We start from the raw sequence: 22,159 nt of genomic DNA on the forward strand, positions 1-22,159 counted from the left end.
TTTGTACTGTAAAATGAAATAAATTGTAAAATGTAAAATCTACATATAAAAAGAGGGGAAAAAACATTTATAAAATGAAAGAATATTTTTATAGCAAGCTTAAAGCTTAATTAATAATCGTTTGAGTTTAATAAATAAGTAAATAAAATTAATTTTAGAGAAATCTGTACTGAACCATGAAAAAGAAGTGTGATCTAAAGAGATTATAATGTAAAAACTAATATTTCCGAATGATGCCATAGAAGAACAGATACTTTCCTTTCTTCTTCATTGCATATTTTTTTTAAATGTGAAAAATTGCCTAATTAATGTCTTGCGCTTGAAGAATTTGTCGTATAATCTGTGAAAATTTCAAAACTTTGTAATCAATACATTTTCAGATGTAAAATTTTAAAATAATAGATGTTAAAAAGTTTAAAAATTCTAACAATTTTCAAAAGTTCTTAAAAAGATCTTTTTTTCCTCTTTATCCATGTAAAAGGAAGGGCACACTACGGTGTCACGGGTGACAACCAAAGGGCTTTGAAATGAAGTAGGACTCCAAACCATAACTCCTGGACAGACAATTGAGTATCCCAGCACTGTCCTGGATGTCTTCAGACACGTTTAGTCAGTCATTTGGTTATAACATTGTTAGAGCATGAAAAATGAGATATTCAGACTGTCTTTCTTCCTGGTATTCGAACTATGGACCTCCCAGAAACATGTCAAGTGTGCTTCAGATATACCACAAAGGCATGTGGGAAGCAGGGAGAAAATACCTTATATCTTAAATTGTGCATTTTTTGCTGATCATTGATGCTAAATCTGAAGTGAAACCTCATGGTTGAAAACACTTCCACTGTAGTCCGTGATAACCTAGGTTAAATGCACACAGCACCTCTGCAAACGTGTGTGGAAATGTGCAGTGATGAAAAACATTTGGCACAATAACTTCTTTGACCTCAGTTCCTGCTCTCTGAATCACTTTTGAATGTTCTTTGCAGTCACTAGTGTTGTGTTACACTTCTAGTCATAGATAAGAAGATGCTTTGTACAGCCATTGTTCACCCATTCCTCCCAAAATCGTCGGATGGTAATATCGCTCAGACCCAAATGTTTAGTGATCCTGTAATTTGACAATCTTGCTTCCTTTAGTCCAATTGTGTGTCTTCTCTCAAATGGTGATATATGCTTATACTGTTCATGAATTCATCAGCAAGGCATTGGGTGCGGTCCACATTGGTCAGTGTAACCACTTTCGCATGGAAGTAATGCCTTAGCTGTAGAATATCCTCTGATTTATACACTATCCAGGTGCTCCATTGTAATGCACTGGAACTCTAGCTAATCAGTCATTGTCCAGCAAAATTTAATCACTTGCATATTCTGTCATGAGGTAAGGGTGTACCCAGTTTCATCCTGCTCTGATAACTCATTTTTGGTGTGTTCATTTTACTTCCTTGTACAATGTAAAAGAAGTATTGTAATCACAAAATATTCTGAGTACCATATTTCAGCAAAAATATCCATTTTGACCACTATTGAATGCAATTTAATGATGTTTTTGCGTGACATCTGTATGCAAGGAAAGAATAAAGGACTCTTTTTCCCCTAAAAGAATTACAAAACTGATTTAAAATGGATTCAGAAGAGATTTTTTCGTCATGTTTGTACACATCTGGCATAACTCAAAAACAAGTAGCTTCAGAACATTGAAATTTTGTATATATGACTGTTATAGCATGTAGTTATGCACCTCCTTTTTTGGTGGCAATTGACTGCACCAGAAGTATATAAATATATGTATAATCATATATACTCACTTTGTTACTCGGCTCCGTGAGCTCAGTTTTTGTTTATTTTTATATGTAAGTGCATTCTTTGTTTAAAAATGATTGAAATGTGTTGTTCTTATCTTCCAGTTAAGGTTTTTATGTCTTTAGTTAACCTGCATGTTATAGTTGTAGAATTATGGACAATTTAAAAGTTGTTTAAGTGTGGCTCAGCCTAATTTTTTTTACCGTAGCAGCCATATTTGTTTACATTTGAAACTTAGCAGAATAGTGGATTTGTTGCCAGTCTAGAAAAACTAAGCTTCTTAACAACAAAGTAACATCATCTTTCATTGTTGCGAACTAAATTATGCTTAATTCATTCTGGAATTATCATTTAAATTATTAAATTATCCCATATATTGACTCAGCATAGCATCTACAATAAATTAAGACAGTTTCTATGCTTTCAGTGTTTTTTTTTTGCTGAGTAAGTAACTTTCAGTTCAGTACTAAAAGTAAACTTTCAGTTTTGTACACCAAAAAATCTGCCTTCATGCCCGCTGGCCGACTTGCTTGTTTTTCCTTAGAAACTGTAATTTTAATTGTAAAAATTGTTTTTTAATTGTTTTAACTGTATTTGGTGGTCCATGTTTTTCTGTATCTTTCAATTTTTAATATAGATATTTTAAGTTTTTATGTATTTTTGCCTTTTCGCAAAGTGAGAACTGTATTAATTGAATTAGAAGTATATCTCTAGTGAAATTTGAGGAAATAAGTTTGAATGAAATGCTGGAAAAATGTGTGTAATTTAATATTCTGTACTAGGAAGTCATGTGTTGTACACATCAAATTTTTTATGTTATAGAGTGTATTTCAACTGGGCCATGGGAAAAAAGTTTAGGAAATCCTATCCTAATACTCAGTAGCTGTTCTCAGTTTTGTGTTAGCATATTATTTCAAGGAGATATTATTATTTTTATATGCTTTGTTGCACTGTTTTTAAGTTTTAGAGATCTACAGTGTTATTTTTTATCATCATCATTAATGGTTTCTTAATTGAGCATTCATGATTTATAAAATATTTAAATTCCATGTATTTCTAGTCAAAATTATTTGTATGTGTATTTTTTTTAAAGTAATGGGTATAAATAAGTACTTATACATAGAATATAATTATAGGTGCATTATCACACATGCCAGCTGTGCACGTCTTTGCATTCTATTCAGGATTAGCTTTGGTTATTGATTTCCTGTTACAGATATCCTGTTTTGTTGCAGTGATGTCACTTGATGCTGCTAGAGAAGAAGTGAGTACATATTTAAAGGTTTTGTATTAATCGTATTTTTCTTCTGAAATGCTTCATATAGTTTAACTTTATGATTTCTTGTAAATAAATATAAACTTGATTTCTTTCTAGAAAATGCCTACTCAGAAATATTTTAAGAACCACATGAAAATATTAATAAAAAATATTGTTTTTATTTTATGTTCGCATTTGTAATTAATTTTTATTTTTTGTGATGATGAGATATTGTTATGAAATTTTACCATAATTATGCATCAAAATGCACAATAATGGTAGGCATTACTGAATTTTTAATTGGTATTAACCTTTTGATTGTCATCAATGAGCTCAGCTCACATTTCAGTTATTATACACAAACAAACATAGCTTGCACTGCAAATTTCTACCTAAATGGTAACAAACGAGTCCTGCTTGCAAATTAAATTTTAGCTTCAGTGTATGCAGGCAAAGTAGAATCTTTCTTTGAAATAATCTTCTAGTATTTTAGCTATACAAACAAGTTGAAATTGTAAATTAGTTGATTTAACTTTGTATATATAGATAGCAGGAAGAATACTAGATAATTTCCTGCACAATGAGGGTGAATTCGGCGGGTTCCCCCCTCCCAGAAATTTTTATCGCAACATTTTGAATATATGTTATAGCTAAAAATGGAATTATATAGCATAAAAAGTTGAAGCACTTTTTTTTTTTTAAATGAGGAATCTGATTCTGAAGATGGAAATCAGATAATGAAACTGATTCGGATGCAGATACAGATATTTGTTTTAAAAATTTAGATGGTGATTCCAAGTGGAGAACAAGATTTCAGAGTGCAAAGTGCTGCATTGTGTACCGTTCCATGTTTAAAAGTCTTAACACAAATAAAAGTATCTTTAGTAAATAAATAAATATATATTCATGAATTTTTTTATTATTATAATATTAATCAATAAGATTTATTGATTTGTAAATTAGTTATTTCTTATTGATTTGTAAATTATCTAACATGTCTTGCTACATTTTAAAAATTTAGTTCTAGAAGTTTATTATAGTGATAGATTAATATCATCTGAAAACACGGTGGCAAACAACAAAGTATTATTTTGATAGTATAATTTAACACTTTTATTATTTTCTTAAAAATCAGTGTAAAATAGTAATTTTCTTCAAAGATGGTTGCATGTCTTCCTTTCAAAAAATTCTTTATTTTCTCACTCAGAGATAGTGACATTTAACAAAGCATCTAGCTTTTGAATTAGTAATATGTAATATAGTGAATTAAGTATGTTTCTGCACCTTCAATGTCTTCTCACTGAGTGGGACCAAAAGTACACTTTCAGTTTTGTGCAACAAAAAATCTGCTATCTTGCCCACTGGTCGAATTGTTTGTTTTTGCGTAGAAACTATAATTTTAATTGTAAAAGATTTTTTAAAATTGTTTTAACTGTATTTGGTGTTTTATGTTGAGTTTATTTCTGAATTACAGAATGCAGCAAAGGTGCTACATCCTTATCTGTAAGGTTATTTGCCCCAAAAAATCTTACATATGTTTTTTATATTTTACAATATTTAATTGAAGATGTTATGTTTTATGTATTTTTGCCTTGCTGTGAAGTGAGAACTGAATTTATTGAAGGAGAAATGTATCTAATGAAATTCAAGGAAATGAGTTAAAATGAAATGCAGCAAAAAGTGTGTATAATTGTTAGGCTGTACAAAGTAGTCCACATCAGATATTTTGTCCTTTTATGTATCTATACTATGTGCTATGAAATGTAATGTAAGTTGTTAGACAGTAATTTTTGTATGATTTTTTTTTTTTTTTTTCCTTCCTTGTTAGACAAATCGTGTAGATATATGCTGTTGTATTAAGATTGATCATCCAGAAACTGTACCAGAAAGAAAAGGCTGTTTGCACAAACTTTTTGATGAATACTATGCACCTTTTCTAATGAAGGATACTGTTAGGTGTCTTGTGGTGAGTTATCTTTTTCTCTTCTAGTAAGTATTCTTGAGATTTAAAATATTAATATTCAAACTTATCCAAAAATTTCTGAGAAGATTTCAGCTCTTAAATTTGGATTAAAATCCAGCCTTTCTTTTTACTTTTTAAATTATACTTAAGAGAGGATTTCAAATTATGATACTTGATTCACTCATATTGAAAACCAAGAAATGTTTAGGCACTTAGAATGATGTCCAAAATTATCTTTTCATGTGCAGAAATGTGAATTTCTTGAAAAACTATTGCATAAAATTAAACAAATTAATTTTTTTAATATGATCATCATAACACACAATCATAAGCTAAAGAATCAAATATACTGTTCAAAATTAAGCAAATTTCTATATTTTGGTTCAAAATCTCTCAAACTCCCTACGGAATTTAATGAAATTCGATATGAACATAGACTGATGTAATAGGGAAAAGATGTACCTTACTATAATCATGGTACATCCATGTTGTCATGCATAAGGCTCATCATTTGCAAACAAAAGTCTAAAACAGATGTTGCAAGATCAGACCCCCCCCCAAAAAAAAGATAGCTAATAGGTGGTATGTACCCATTTAGAAGTCACATTACTGTCCCAGTATGACTTCATGTTAGAAATAAACCTATTTGCGGATCCCTATGGCAACCAGTCTCGCTTATTCAGTAACAGTGTTTTTAAGTCCTAGAGGTTTTGGGAATGAGGAAGGTGAGTGCAAATGGCTTACCAAAAGCATCCAAGACCTCTTCTATAGATCTTAGCTTGAGGTCTGGCTAAATTCGTCCATTTATTATCCTCACTTTCCAGAAAGTCATCCACTGGGTTAATTCTTTATGGATGAATGTTGTCGTTTAAAAATGAATTGATGGCCAACTGCATCTTTTAAGAAGAAAATTTAGAAATCTAAGATTTCTTCCCTGCACCTCACAGCAGTCATATAGAGCCTCTGTTAAAAACATGAAGTCTGTGTGCCTGTCTGACATGATGCCTGTACAGACTATCAGTCTTCTACCATATATGTCCCTTTCTCGAATATTGGAAAACAAATAGCAGGTTCCTTCATTCTCTCTAAATAAAGGTACTTCTACAGTCAATGATTTGAGTGAATTAGAACTCATCTCTGATGAGGACAGTCTCTCACTGATGCTTGGTCCAAAGTTGTTGTTCTCTGCACTATCCTAAATACCCTTTTTGCACAGAATGGGACACAAGCAGCAGGTCTTTTTGCAAAAAGATTCCCGTCATGTAGTCTGTTGGAAAGAGTAACTTTTGAAACTTGACTTCCTGTGGTTGTATGTAGGTTATGAAAGAGCAGAAAAGCTCTTTGTACTCTTGTAATGCCTTGCTGAAATGGATGAATATTGATCTCCAGTGGCCATCATGATTGTTGGTTAAGCTTTCCCTATACATATCTAACATTCTTAAACTGTTTCCTTAAGTTGCATCAAATGTTGGGTATTACTTTCAGATCTCTAGTAATCTGCACTTGAGGCTTGTCTTCTACAGTGTCTTTCCATCTCATTCCATCATCCAAGCATTGATGATTAATCATTTTAACTTTCTGCTTTTGAAGTTTACCAAATGTTATACATAAACACAACAAAAGTCAACAAGAAATGTGAGCAAACAAAGTGCAGAAAATGCCACTTGTGTTCTTAATGACCCTTTTCCTAAATACTCTCCCACGTGGCATGTGTTGCTTATGTTTTCTGTTCTAAAATTTTGCACTTTTTGTTTAAAAGCATAATTCATGCTTTTCATTTAGAACTTTTCGAGAAAATTGCCAAAATATGCAAATTTTTGTAATTTTGAACACCAGTGTAGAGATGCATGTGGCATAATATTATAAAACTAATGAAATTGAATTGCTTATGTTTTCTGTTCTGAAACTTTGCAATTTTTGTTTAAAAGCATAATTCAGGCTTTTCATTTAGAACTTTTTGAGGAAATTTCCAAAATATGCAAATTCTTTTAATTTTGAACACCAGTGTATAGATGCATGGGGTATAATATTATAAAACTAATTAAATTGAAATAATAAGACCAATATGTTGGTTGAAAGTGAATTCCTTGTAAGGTTCTCGCACATTTCATAATTTACGGAAAGTCAGAGCAATGACAGTTGTTAAGAAAAAGTCAGGAAAAATATATTTTGAAAAATACCTGTGAAATTGTTAGTCATTTTTCTCAAATAATAAACTCATGTTTTGAATATTACATAATAAATCTCTTAAAAGACAGGCAAAGGAAAAGCTATTATAATCTCTGTTTTGGTGCAGAAAGAATTTTATTCACCTTGTATCTAACACAGGTTTTTATTAACCTGTAATTTTCTTCTCAGACTATTAGTAAGCTGTTCTTTATTTTTTAATATAAAAGTATAGATGTTTTGTTACTTCTCTCTTTAGTAGTACAATTGCTCTTCAAGTAGCATACTTAAGAAGTTTCTTAAATAGCATACTTAAGAAGTTATTACACTGTATCATTACTAATGATAATAAACTGATCAACTTTTCTTCACAAATTTATAATCAACAAAACCCTTTTGTTTAGTCTAATACAGTTAAGTTCATCAATTTGATTTTAAGGCACCAAATGAGTAATATTTGTTATGAATGATGTGCTGTTAAAAGTGTTTGCTACTTTCTGATTATCTGCATCTTCACTGAAAAGTTGCAGACTCCTTGACTTTGTTTGTGCATCTTTACATCTATTTCAATGATGTATCCACTGACACCTACATTTTTACATTCATTAAAGCAAATTTTTAAATACTTAGCCTCCTTCATGAAATTCTCTTTTTGTGTGTGTGTTTGTGTGTGTGCTTGCATGTTTGTTGTTACTGCTGCCATCTACATAATGACTTAAGGTTTTAATTGTAAGATACTGTATAGTTTTTTTCAACTTGCAGTAATTGTAAGACGGTAATGTGTATATTACTGTAAATGTATGTAAATCTTCACTGCAGCTGTTCAAAATGAAACTTCAAATCCCTTTTATGAACATGTAGCCAACTCCATATGTGTCAGTAAACTCTCCGAGGAAAATGCGGCATGAATTGAGTGCTCGGGTCGGGGTCCCCTTTTCCTCCCGTAGCCCCAACAGTTACCAGCATGGTGGTTGCTCTAGGAAAAGGTGGACGTGGCGCTACACTAATTAACCACAATGATAGAGGAGTGGTGCCCGCATTCCTGTCACTTACCTTTTCTAAAAAGAAATCAAAGAATTATGCAAACTTAGCAGCATGCATAACTTCAGCATTGCATAGCAGTTACAATCATGATCGCCTAAGAAAATTTAAACTTTACACTCTGGTATAATGAAATAAAAGAAGGCAAATTCTCCAGTTTGATTGCAGTTCATTACAATAAAAACAAATGAAAAACAAAAGAAATATTGATCAGAAAAATGGGCATCGAATTTCAAAATTGCAAATTTGTGTGTGCTACATGCATACTGGTTTCGCACGGTCCTTAAGAGTCCTTAGAAGTCCTTGGCTACATGCATACTGGTTTCGTACGGTCCTTAAGAGTCCTTAGAAGTCCTTGTTTTTTTTTTTTTTTTTTTCTTTTTTCTTTTTTATCAATTTTTGGTCATTTAAAGTCCTTAATTTCAGCCAAAATCGGCAGAAGGTCCTTAAATTTAATCATCTGAAATTTCTGTCTGTTTTTACGACTACCATTTTGAGTGTGAATTAGCATTTTGGAGGAATATTTTTGCAATCCACTGATATATATAGTTATCTCTTCAATGGAGGAATGGTTTCATGGGTTATAATTTGTTCCTATTTCTAATATAAATGATAGGAGACTTTAGTTTCTAATCAAGAAGCGAAACATAAGCATTTCAAAATTATTTCATTTTTTCTAACGAAGAGCTCTTAAACAACTTTTTGCTTTTAACTATTAACTTTAAATAAACTATAATAAACTATTTAACTTTTATCATATCAAGTAAACCTTCATAGCTACATTGTGGAGAGGTTGATAAGTTAGGAGATAAAGCACATAGGAACTAGTGAGAACATTGGTATGTGTATTGAGACAAATTTCTAATTGTTATAAAAGATGTTTAAAGAGAAGGATATAAATATAAATTAGCCAAAATATCTAGCAAGGCTTCAAATTAAAAAGATGCATAAATATTTTGTTGAGTGTTGTTGCTACAAAACTCAAATATATTGTGGATTTTTGTGTGTAATTATCTTAATAACGTTTAAGAATCAATGTCATAAATTACATGCATTTTAAACTCTGAAATTTTATTAGATTTTGATTTTGATAGGGCTTTTTTTAACAAATATTGTTAAAAAATAAAATTTAATAGTGGCCATGTAAATCCATAATGACTAAGGTTATCTAAGTAACTAATTTAATTATTTATAACTAACTTCTTACCCTTAAAAATTATCTCTGTGTATTAAAGCAACTTATTGCCTTTCATGAATTCTTACCGTGGTCATATGATAAAGCACAAAAATGTAAAAATTCACGTAAAACTTATTCTTTGCATCTAATGAGACTTAAAATAATTCAAAACAACTTATCACCTCTGGTACTTTAGTGGCTTATGGGAATCTCAGTGTATGTTAACTGGTTTACAACCCCTGTAACTCTACACAAAGCTACGACACTAACTGTGTCAGACAGAGCCCAACTAACTTTCAAAACTTTCTTAACCATGCTTACATCATGCCTTTCAGATTTGTTCTAATCAGCAGGTCTCTTTCTAGGCAAGCAGCAGCGGTGACAACATCCAGTCTTTTGTTATGAGTCATTCTGATTATGATCTTACTTCTCATTTTAACCTATGCTGCTTGACATAAAATCTATCTGCTATTTACTAAACCTCTAGACTGAGCAAGTATGTGGCACAATGAGACATAAAAGAAAAATCAACAAAAAACTGACTGTTAATAAAGCTTAAATAAAATGTTAATTATCTTCTATCAAATATGTACAAATATAAGTGTAAAAAATTTAATTCTATTTGATAAATTTCAAAAAGTTTATTTTATTATCAAACTTATTAGAAAATATGTTAATTAATTCATGTTTAATAATAATGCATCCTACTTACGGATCTAGTTTATTTTTAGGATAGTGTTACAAAAATGAAGTTCGGGCTTATATAATATTTTTAATTGATTTTTTTCAGTTCCCATTTGCTCATAGGTCCTTAATTTGTTTTTGGTTAATGGTCCTTAAAAGTGCTTAATTTCCATGTGCAGAAATGTGTACGAACCCTGTACACACCTGGGTTGCTACTTAAATATTTTCTGGCAACATGGGGCATTGCCTTATCAATACTTTTCCGTGGCTTTTCAGTGTGAGTGCAGATAATCAGAAAGTATTCATTATCTTTTGAAGAATAATTTTAGCATTTATTAATTTTGATATTTTTAAAAACTCCACCTACATTTTAGTATGATTTAGATGCATATAAAATAGCAAACATATAAACGTATTCATTTGCGTAGACTTAATTTGATAACTAACTCATTATATTTGATTAGAAAATTGTTTTGCATTCATCATGGAAAATCAGGGATATTAAAAGTGGAATATCAGTGGGACTCTGTTGTGGGGACTACTGTAATTAATATGGGCTTATAAACTGTAGAAAAATTACTTATATTTTTCTAAATTCATAATCAGAAAATGTGATATTCTGATATTACCTTATAGCTTCTGGTATTTTCTGCTTGGGTTTGCCTATCAATTAGTGTACTTGGTGGAATAAATGTTGGGTTAGATCAAAAGCTAGCAATGCCTAAAGTAAGTTGTATATATTACAGAATTATTAAAATTATGTTTTATGTCCTATGACATTTCATTGTTCATACATGTCACAAAATTTTTAATTAAGTGTGTATGTTCTATGATGTTTTATAGTTGTGATAAAAAACATGTTTACTTATAAAATGTATTCTAACAAAGATATTCTGAATAATGAAGTTTGAAATAGGAATATGCAGGAATAAAGAGTTTAGAGCATATTCTTTTTATATATATTTATGTGAAATCCAATGTGAAAAAATGAAAATAAAAAAAAAAAAAAAAAAATACTATTATAATGGGAAAGGGAAAAGGTATTTGTTAATTAATAAATGTATGCTTAAGAAAAGTAATTTTGCAGTTCAGTATGTTAAGATTTAATTTAATCGCACTTATGTCAAAGATCGAGATATTTTAAATTAGAATATATATGATTTCAGACTCTCAAGAATTAATTATATGATATAGTTTTGAGATGTCTATAATATATTCTATGGTTAAGTTGTAGTTGTGGGGTTATTTAGAAGTTTTGTAGTTCAGTGTGTTAAGATCTAATTTAATCACTGTTTTATCAAAGGTAGAAATATTTTTATTTGGAATATATGTGATTTCAGACCTTCAAGAATTAATTAAAGTATGATGTAGTTTTGAAATGTCTATAGTACATTCTATGGTTGAGTTCTAGTTACTGCATTATTAGAATTATTTGAAATAAAGAAAATGAAATGAGAAGCATGGAAAATAATTTCTTTAAAATACAAAGTTAAAACAATTAAAATTTAATAAATTTAATACTGTAATACTCCAAAGGTATGCAAGAGGTGGGAGTGACAAAAGTGACCGAACATACCAAAGCAAAATAGTATGAAAATAAATGTACTGCATAATAAAATTATTTTGATGCCACTGGTTTCATAAAATTTAACAAACTTCTCTGACAATTCACTTCATAATTGTAAAGTGGGATGGGAAAAAAATAATAAAGATATAAAACTCTTATTTTTGCTTTTTCTGCACCAACAAGTGAAACATTGACTGTACTTTGTAGGACATAGAATAAATGTATTTTCTGTGAGCCCAATTGTAATTTATTGGATATGGAATTTTAGAGGATTTAGGATAAATTATTATGTTTTGATGCATTTAATTTTTTTAAAGGCAGGCAGAGTGTATTTTGGTGTTGTTTTTTAACAGCATTTTCTGAATTACTCAAATTAATTACAATTAATTGCAAGCATAAATGTGTAAAATAAGAAACAGCATAACTTCAATTTCTTTTAAATCAGGATATTGCAATATACTAAGAAACTGAGTAATTACCTGCTTAAAGAATTTTTCTTAAATCTTTTATCATGTATGATTTAAAGCTTATTTTAAAGTGCAGAAGTATTTCATTGTGACATTTTATATTTACAGATTTTTTTTCCTTCAGGAATAAAATATGTAATGGAATCAATGAGTTAAAAAAATATAAAAGTGTATATAAATTCATTAAGCATAGTAAAACTAAGTTTTTGAGCATCATCCTTCAAAAGAAAGAGAAAGAAATTGTGTTAATTTTTTATAGAATTTGGTCTTTTAACATAATATTTTATATATACTTTATTTTGCATGAAAAACATCATTTTTTATTCTGAAACTTTGCTAAAATAATGCTCTATGTGCTTCTAATGTGTATTATTTAACTGAGGTGTTTAAAAGTTGAAATTTGTTTCTTAGTCAGCTTTGGAAGATATGCATTGTTTTATTTTTGACGGTTCTGTTTATTCACTGCATACAATAATTTTAAGCAAAATACATTTATAACCTGATAAAAAATAGTGTATTAAATTAATTTCTTTTCTTTAATTTCAGGATTCATATGTTCTTAAATATTTTTCTTCTCTTGAGGAATATTTGTCTGTTGGACCTCCTGTTTATTTTGTTGTTAAATCAGGATTTAATTATTCAGATGTGGAAGACCAAAGTAGTTTGTGCAGTGTAGCATACTGTTATCGTGATTCTATGGTGACTCAAATTTCAGATGCTTCGAAGTTTTCAAACAGGTTTTATATAGTTTGCTTTTAATAATTTTATGTATTATAAACATCTGTAACTTAGTTCTTCCAATTTTACATTGTTTCATTTTGTTATGCTGTATTATGCAACCAAATGTTTTCGTTAAGTATAACATAATTGTAACAAATTCTGTGCTTTAAAAAAAAAAAAAAAAAAAAAAAAAAAGGTGCTTCTGACTAACATTATTAGCATATTTAATAAAATATTTCTTGTACCATATTTTATGTATTAATACAAAACTTAACTGTTAAAATAATTTGTTTTAATTTGTGTCATCGCTTTTTTGTAAAAGCCTTATAGTTTATAAAATTGAACTTTTTCTAATGTAACAATTTCAGATTTATCTTAAATTAGATTGAAACTTATATGCTATAATTTTAATTTCCTTATTACTTACATTGTCTTTTTGAATTTAATTTTTATTCCATTGTTCTGCTTAACATTATAGTTTTGAAAAATACTTTTCTATAGCCTTTGCAGTAAAAGTGTGGAAAAGAGAAAAAGAGGAGCTATAATTTTATATATATCATGTGTGTTTGAAATTTAATGATCATTTATCGAATATAAATGCTTTCCTCTTAAACGTGTTATTTTTAAATGTCATAAAATAGAATTTTCCTGTTAATGAAATTTGTGAAAGAATGGGGAGTAGTAATAAATAAAAATGATGTAAAAGTTTTTCAATTCAATGGCAATTCCCCAATAGTCAACCAGCAGACAGCAAAATTTGTAATGTGGTTCTAAATCCAAAAATTATTGGTATTGATAGAAGAAAGTGAGAGAAGTTTTTGAGAACGAAAAAGTTTTGATTGATAGTTTAATGGGAATTCTTTCAATTTACAGGACTTGAACATTGTAACTGAACAAGAAATTATGTCTATTTTTAAAATCAAAGAGAAAGTATTAGCACAAGAGACAAAGACAATTAAACAATTTGCATTGAAAGAAATTTTTAATAAAGCAAGCAAATAAATATTGAGTTGCTTTTTTTTTGGGGGGGGGACGAATTTTGATTTTTGTAATTTCATAAAGGTTTCAGTATTTCATATTTTTAATTTTAGAGCATCTACATATCATCTTACTAGACTTAAACTTTCTAAAATCCAGAAAATTTTAAAATGTGCAGTCTCTCTACTGATGAGTCCGAATCTCAAAATTGATTGATTAACTAAAGCATATATGAGTAAATTAAAATAGTAATCATAATTGTAAAATCTTTGATTCCATCCCCCTTTTTAAATACTTGCAGTTAAAGAAATGTGAGGAATGGTATTTAGCTTCAGTGATATAATCAGTACTGTGTTGAAAATGCCATGTTTTGTTTATGTATTAAATGTTAGTGAACAGATTTATACGCTAATATTTTTTCTCACAGAATTTATTCTGATTAATTACTTTATGTACTGATTGAGTCTTTTCTGTTGTAGAAATATATGGTGGTAATTTTTTTTTTCTAAAAATGTTGAATATGTTTCTTTATTAATTAAAAAAACAAAACCGAATAGCGCATGTTAAAAACATTTTATTGCACTATTTACTTTGGGAACAAAAACATGAAGAGATTATAAGAGATAAGAATAATGCATTTAAGAGTGGCTAATAAGCAAGCAATGGTTTTCATAAGAATGTAATAAAGTATGACTAGTTCTATGGTGTAATTTTTTTAAATAGAAAATGAATTTGCATGTGTTGCCCTATAATAGAAAATCTGTATATAATTTGAAAACATGTAAATTGAAATTCTAATTTTAATTTTCAATGATCAGTTGGCTATCCATTTTAATATGGTTATATCCCTTTTCCATCCTAAAAATATTTACTGCTTATATAATGTGGCATTATCAACACTGCATCATTTTTTTCTAAAAACATGCAAATTTTTTTCTAAAAATGTTGAATATGTTTCTTTATTAATTTAAAAAACAAAACTGAATAGCGCATGTTAAAAACATTTTATTGCAATATTTACTTTGGGAACAAAAACATGAAGATATTATAAGAGATAAGAATAATACATTTAAGAGTGGCTAATAAGCCAGCAATGGCTTTCATAAGAATGTAATATAGTATGACTAGTTCCATGGTGTAATTTTTTTAAATAGAAAATGAATTTGCATGTGTTGCCCTGTAATGAAAAATCTGTATATAATTTGAAAACATGTAAATTGAAATTCTAATTTTAATTTTCAATGATCAGTTGGCTGTCCATTTTAATGTGGTTATATCCCTTTTCCATCCTAAAAATATTTACTGCTTATAATTTTGTGGCATTATCAATAGTGCATCATTTCAAAATTAAAATAAGGTTTCCAAATGTTAATTAAAAATTAATATTCTTTATGTTATTTTAGATCTGCAGTTAAAAATCCAAGCATCAATTTTAATAAGCAAATACTGACTGAGAGTGATGAAAGCAAAATTCATCAGAAATTCTTAAAATACTGATGGAAGACTAAAATTATAGGAATAATTTTTTTTTTTTTTTTTTTTCTTTAAATTAAAGTACTGATTGAAAACTAAAATTATAGGAATGAATTTTTTTTCCTTTAAATTGGACAAAGTTCAATATAATATTCATTATGATTTCAAAAGAAAATGTGAATTTCAATAAGTAGTCTTCATCGGGAGCATATCTGCTAAAACAGACACATCAGACTGAGTACTTTTTAGTTAATGGGGTAGCAGTAATTGCCAGATATAAATGTTAACGTAAAATAGTAGCCTGATACAGCCCTAATAATACATTCAAGACACATCAGAATAAATTAGACAATACAGCCCTAGTAATATATTCAAGACACATCAGTGCTCTTAAATAAGATCATATATGAATATTCAAGGAAGATACTGGATAGTTTTGGAAAATTAATACTATTGTTGAACTAATTTTAAATTCACAGTCTTCTTTTCACTTACCATTGAGCATTGCTGCAGTGCCTATGTTATAATTAAAATGTAGCTTTATATTTTTTATGTTTTGGTTAATTGAACTGAATCTTTCAGTATGTATAACTCCCATCCCCCCCCCCTTTTTTTTTTTTTAATTTGAATAGCAGACTTCATTACTTGGCAGTTAATTGTCAAATCGTAAAATCCATCTCAGTTTCTTCAGAGAAAGTCAGTAACAAGTTGAAGGCTTGCCAAAAAAGAAAAATAATAATAACTGTCTGTGTTGAAAAATGATGAATCTAATGTCTGGGCATGTGATTATCATTGGCCAATATTCTTATTGGCATGCATTTATGTTTGAGGTGATAAAAAATATTTTATTTATAAATACATGAAATTTTAATTAAATATCTGGAACATCTTTTATTAAAACTGAGAGAAAATGCTTTGAATTAAAGTTATATATATATATATAACTTTAATATATAAGTTATAATATATATATATATATATAAAGAGCACTTTTATTTGGATATCTTTCAGTTTTGTATTGAGGCAATTATGATTTACTTTCCAGAACATACATAGCTCATCCCCCTCTGGATTGGCTAGATAATTTCATTAGTTGGGCTAATGATCAGACTGGCTGTTGTAGAATTTATCCCAATGGAACATTCTGCCCTTCATCTGAGAAAGGTATGTCTACAGGCACAGTCATTATGATTTAACCTTATTTATTAGCACTGAGCATTTCTTTAAATTTTTATCAATGTTGAAAAAGAAATCTAGAAAACAAAATAACCATGCATCTTTATCATTAATAGTTACACTTTCCGTTTTTAGGGAAAGTATGCTTAATATTTTACTGCAATATAAATTGTAATGTATTTATGCAAAAAATAAAAAGTTTATATAGATCATATATGTTACTATTTTGCTAAAGTTGGAGATTTCATCAAAAGAAGAGTTTTAGAATAAAATTCTAAAACTTTATATGTAGGACTAATTAATGCTTTGAAAAATTATTTTGAGCATATGCAATTGCATCAAGAGCTACATATGTTCTTTAAAGGTTTTCTTCTGTTTAATGTCTGACTTTTAAACCTTTAAAACTGTTTTATTTCAGATCTTTAAATAAGATTAAAATTTATTTATCTTTAAATAACATTTTCGTGACTGTACTTTGCTGGACTTGTTATCTTGGTATTCTAGTTCTGTAAAGCTTTCTACCAAACTTGTAAAGCAATTTATACTTAAAAGTTTCAAAAATTTTCCTTGTAACTTTAAAAAAGAAAAGTAGAAAAAAGAAAGGAGGAAACTTTTTTTTTAGTCACATTAAAATATAAAAATTTCAAAATGTTCTGAACATTAAAAAAAAAAAAAAAAAAAAACACTGTATTTTTTTTTTTTTTAATTTTAGCTATCAAAGGAATTTTTTTATATTGCTGTTACTTTTTTTTATTATTTATATGTTTTTAATAAAATGTGTCCATGAAGAGCATACTATTATATCAAGATTCACCAATTGCTGATGGTATTGTGCTTTTGAACCAGTTACCAGCATTACATTTGTTATTTTCTTAGGTCATTATTTTATATTTTCCTCATGAGCTGGCAGATTACAGGGGGAGACAAACTAATGCTAATGAAAAAATAGGCATTTGATTTAGAATATTCTAATAAAATTAATCCATAATCAACCTTGAATATGAATCAGCTCAAGAGCTACTTGATAGGTAGCACTTTTAATTGCAGCGTCCAGCAGCTGAAAAAATAATAAAAATTGCTAGTTTCCTTTTTCTGTTTATGTCAAAAATTAAGTCATTATCTGCTGATTAAATGTTTTAAATTAAAACATACAGTGGAATCTCGAGATATGAGTTGAATTCGATCCAGCATTGAGCTCGTATAGGGAATTTCTTGTATCTAGAAACAAACTTCCCCATTGAAAATAATGGAAATCCAGTTAGTCCATTCCACATCCCCAAAAATATCAACATAAAAATTAATTTTTCTGATAAATAATACTGGTAAATAATATAACTGTAGTTTATGATAGCTTCCGACACCAACCTTTTAACTGCCTCTTGTTAATCCACACCAACAACAGCTTCTGAACATCTTCTATTTTTGGATGGTGTTTCGAAGTGACGATAGCTCCTTTGGCTACATCAAGTTTCTTAATTCTTTCCTGCTTCTTCAGAATAGTACAAATCATCGATGTCGCTTGTTTGTCGTTGTAGTGTAAAAGTAAGTCTTTGCCAATTCCGTCACTTTTACACCTTGCTTGTTTATCTATGATTTCTTTCTTAATTCCAACAGCTATAGCTTCCTTATTTTTCTTTGAAGCACTATCTGAAGCAACAATCTTCTTGGGAGGCATCGTGAAATAATTATTTCCAAGTTAAATGTAATAAACAATTCACTCACAAGCACACAAACACGTAGATCAAAGACCACCTAGTGATTTGACGAGCGGATTCTTCGGGTCAAGCCGGGTCAGGAAATGGTGCCACACATACTAACAACCTGTGTCATTGCTTGAGTCAGTGCTCGTATTTAGAAACAAATCTTTTGCTCATGCTTTCCTCATATCTTGAGGTTCCCCTGTACTCTCTCTCTCCTTTATATATACACTGAAGTGACAAAAGTCATGGGATACCTCCTAATACTTTGTCGGTCCTCCTTTTGCCTGGCAAAGTGCAGCAACTCGACGTGGCATAGACTCAACAAGTCATTGGAAGTCCCCTGCAGGAATATTGAGCCATGCTGCCTCTATAGATGTCCATAATTATGAAAGTGTTGACGGTGCAGGGTTTTGGGCATGAACTGACCTCTCGATGATGTCCCATAAATGTTCGATGGGATTCATGTCGGGCGATCTAGGTGGCCAGATCATTCGCTGGAATTGTCCAGAATGTTCTTCTAACCAATCGCGAACAATTGTGGCCCGGTGAAATGGTGCATTGTCATCCATAAAAATCCCATCGTTGTTTGAGTACGTCAAGTCCATGAATGGCTGTAAGTGATCTCCAAGTACTCCAAGGTATCCATTTCCAGTCAATGATTGGTTCAGTTGCACCAGAGGATCGAGTCCATGCCATGTAAAAACAGCCCAGACCATTATGGAACCACCACCAGCTTGAACAGTGCCTTGTTGACAACTTGGGTCCATGGCTTCGTGCGGTCTTCGCCACAATCGAACCCTACCATCAGTTCTTACCAACTGAAATCGTGACTCATCTGACCAAGCCAAAGTTTTCCATTCATTTAGAGACCAAACGATATGCTCACGAGCCCACGAGAGTCGCTGCAGGCGATGTCATGCTGTCAGTAAAGGCACTCGAGTCAGTCTTCTGCTGGCATAGCCCAAGGAAGACAAATTTCGCAGCACTGTCTTATCGGACACGTCCCTCGTACGTCCCACTTTAATTTCTGTGGTTTATTTGATGCAGTGTTGCTTGTCTGTGAACATTGACAACTCTACGCAGACGTTGCTGGTCTCGGTCGTTAAGTGCAGGTGGTCGGCCACTGCGCTGTCCATGGTGGGATGTTATGCCTGAAATTAGATACCCTCGGCACACTATGCGTCTAGCTCCAACTACCATTCCGCGTTCAAAGTCTGTTAATTCTCGTCGTGCGGCCATAATCACGTCAAAGCCTCTTCACATGAATAGCTTGAACACAAATGAAAGCCCTGCCAAAGCACTTTGCATTTATACATTTTCTACGCGATACTACTGCCATCTGTATATTTGCATATTGCTATCCCATGACTTTTGTCACTTCAGTGTATACATATGGTGGGCACTATTTATTGTGTTTTTCGGCATTGGCTACTCCTAAGGCCAGAAGTGGTGACCATTTTATTGTGGAGGCATCTAATAGGCAGCCATCATTACCTCCTATGAAGGGACAGAGAGTTACAACCATGCTTTCTCTAGGATTCCAACCTGGGCCCTTCGATATCGTAGTCGGCTTCACTAACCGCTATACCATCTGGGCGGTAATTAAAACATATTCTTATGATGAATCTCAAATCATTAATTTTTAGAAAATACCATCTTGTTTATTATAACTTAATTTTAAAGTTTTAGAATGTAAAACTCAGTTTTGATTTGTTCAATGTTACAAATGCTATTTCTACCTGTTTTGCCTAGCAGCTTGGTATAAATATCATTGCATAAGTTATGAAAATCCCGACACTGATCAAAAAGTTCATCTCCATATTCACATGATTTGAATTCCTGTTACTTTCTTTTATACAGATTTGTATGTATAAATAAAGTCTTCCAAAGGATTTCTCAAACAGTCCAAAAGTACCTGAAAGTATATTCAGTATTACAATATTTATAGGAACTTCTGAGCTTAGATGTACAGGATGCTAGATATTCCTGAAATTTTATTCTTTGATTACCAGAATTATTAAAGTAAAGCAAAACACATTCATCTACCATGTATCATTCCAAGTTATTCATACTTTTTAAGTTAGCTGTGCATTAATGGATGCCCTATTTATTAAATATATTATAGAAATGCTTTGAAAAATTTGAGTAAAATGCTGCAAATAATTTAATACCCATATTTGTTCAACTATGCTTTATTGCTTAAATTAAACAGCAGATCATTAGCATACTTGGGTGTGTATGTGTTACTTATGATGTAGATGTTGATGGTATAGTTATTTAGATGTGTGAATACATTGTTGCGGTCAAATGGTAGATGTAGTGGCTGGTTAAGCTCATTTTATTTTATTTTTGAGAAGCAAAGTCTTAATGTGAATTACATAACATAATAGATACATTACCGCCCAGATGGTATAGTGGTTATGTGAGTTTACTGCAGTACCGAAGGGCAGAATCCCAGAGAAGGCATGGATGTTTGTAAATGTAAGTGTCTTTGCACCATGGGGTTAGTCTGCTAAATACATGGCGAGCCGAAAGTTCTCTCATGTGGTTTGGTGGTAGGGAGGAAAGGGTTAGAAGACACTTGGATTCACCCCCCCCCGGAGTGCTCTGCTTCAAAATTGGTGTGGAAGTAGAAATCCAACCTCCTTGAGGCCCTGGCAACCATTATGTCCTGAAATACATGGACAAGACAACAACAACAGATGCAATGTGCATACCAATCTTATGTCATTTTTGTCTGCTCTTCATCATATTACAGTATAATGAAAGAGAGATGGTAAGTGGTGACGTGTTTATTGGATAGGAAGCAAGAGCAGGAATGTGGTGTGTCTAAGATGAGAGTTGGGTTCAAAGGGATATGAGTTTGAGTTTAGAATAAGTTAAGTTTGTTTTGCTTTATTTTGATTGGTTATTATAGTTTTTAAAATTATTTTTGCCTAAAATCTTTAATGTAAGAGCCTACACTATGAGCATTACGTAAGAATCATATAGCATGGATTAAAATAGAAATGATGCAGTTTAGAGAAAGTTACAATAAACAGCTACTGTTTTTAGAACAAAAAGGAGAAATAGCCAAATTAAAATGGAGAGTTGAAGGACTATTGCAAATTAAGACTAGCCTTTTAAACCTTACATTTTTTTTTTTTTTTTTTTTTTTTTTTTTTTTTTTTTTTTTATCTACACACACAGGTGTGTGCCTGCCTGTTCATGTTCATTCAAATAACCTAAAGCTTTTGAAATTATGAAAATAATGCTGGACTAAAAGTGCCATTCCCTTGCCCTACTAGTAATTTGCTATTTTAACTTTAAAAAAAAAAAATACTGTTTTTAAATTTGTGTGTCTATGTAAACATGTACACTCTTTAAAATAAATAGCAAATTCTTAGAAATTGTCTTTAATTTTTATGAGAAATTTTAATTTTGTTGATGATTATTTAATATATCTAAAGTAGTTTATATCTTAAGTTATTTTATAATTTGTATGATACAGTACAAAGTCCAAAATCTAAACGTCCGTTATCCGGAATGATCCAAATCTGGACCTCAAAGCTACAAACTTTTTTTTTTTTTTTTTAATAAATGCTTTACGCATGCGCATTTGATTTTCCTTCCATAATAAAACATGTGAAGATTTTCACATAAAAATTCTAATTCTTAATTTCACTTAGGCACTAAATAAAATACATCGTTTTGAAGAAACAATCATGTAAGCATAAATTTGTGAGATTAATAGTTTGGCTCCGTAGCTGAGCATCTACTTGGCATACATCTCAAACCGAAACATTCACCTATTTTATATCCCTGACGCCGACCTGAGGAGTCATTATTTATTATATTTTGCTTTCATCACCGCATATTTATCAATACATGACACTTTCAGTAATAACTCATGCTGTGATGTCTAAACTTTTTTATATTAGTAATTGAGTAACAAGAGCATGACAACCTTTTATGCTAACATTACGCTTGGCGATGATTATAGATTTTTA

General features: G+C 30.4%; 1 protein-coding gene across 4 annotated transcripts in view; it reads left to right on the plus strand.

Annotated features, from left to right (window-relative positions):
- Positions 1 to 22,159, plus strand: part of LOC118185884 (NPC intracellular cholesterol transporter 1-like) — a 149,474-nt gene that overhangs the window by 91,409 nt on the left and 35,906 nt on the right. For 3 of the 4 annotated variants that reach the window (XM_085811643.1, XM_035355806.2, XM_035355807.2), the window contains exons 14-18: positions 2,937 to 3,064; positions 4,887 to 5,024; positions 10,726 to 10,815; positions 12,670 to 12,860; positions 16,340 to 16,458. In XM_085811643.1, coding sequence (XP_085667769.1) covers positions 2,937 to 3,064; positions 4,887 to 5,024; positions 10,726 to 10,815; positions 12,670 to 12,860; positions 16,340 to 16,458 — 666 coding nt within the window. The remainder of the gene's footprint in view (positions 1 to 2,936; positions 3,065 to 4,886; positions 5,025 to 10,725; positions 10,816 to 12,669; positions 12,861 to 16,339; positions 16,459 to 22,159) is intronic. The other variant, XM_085811644.1, reaches the window with a different exon arrangement.

Source organism: Stegodyphus dumicola, chromosome 2 (assembly GCF_044657685.1).
Source record: "Stegodyphus dumicola isolate Sdum_Otavi_A_Nest chromosome 2, ASM4465768v1".
NCBI classification, from domain to species: Eukaryota; Metazoa; Arthropoda; class Arachnida; order Araneae; family Eresidae; genus Stegodyphus; species Stegodyphus dumicola.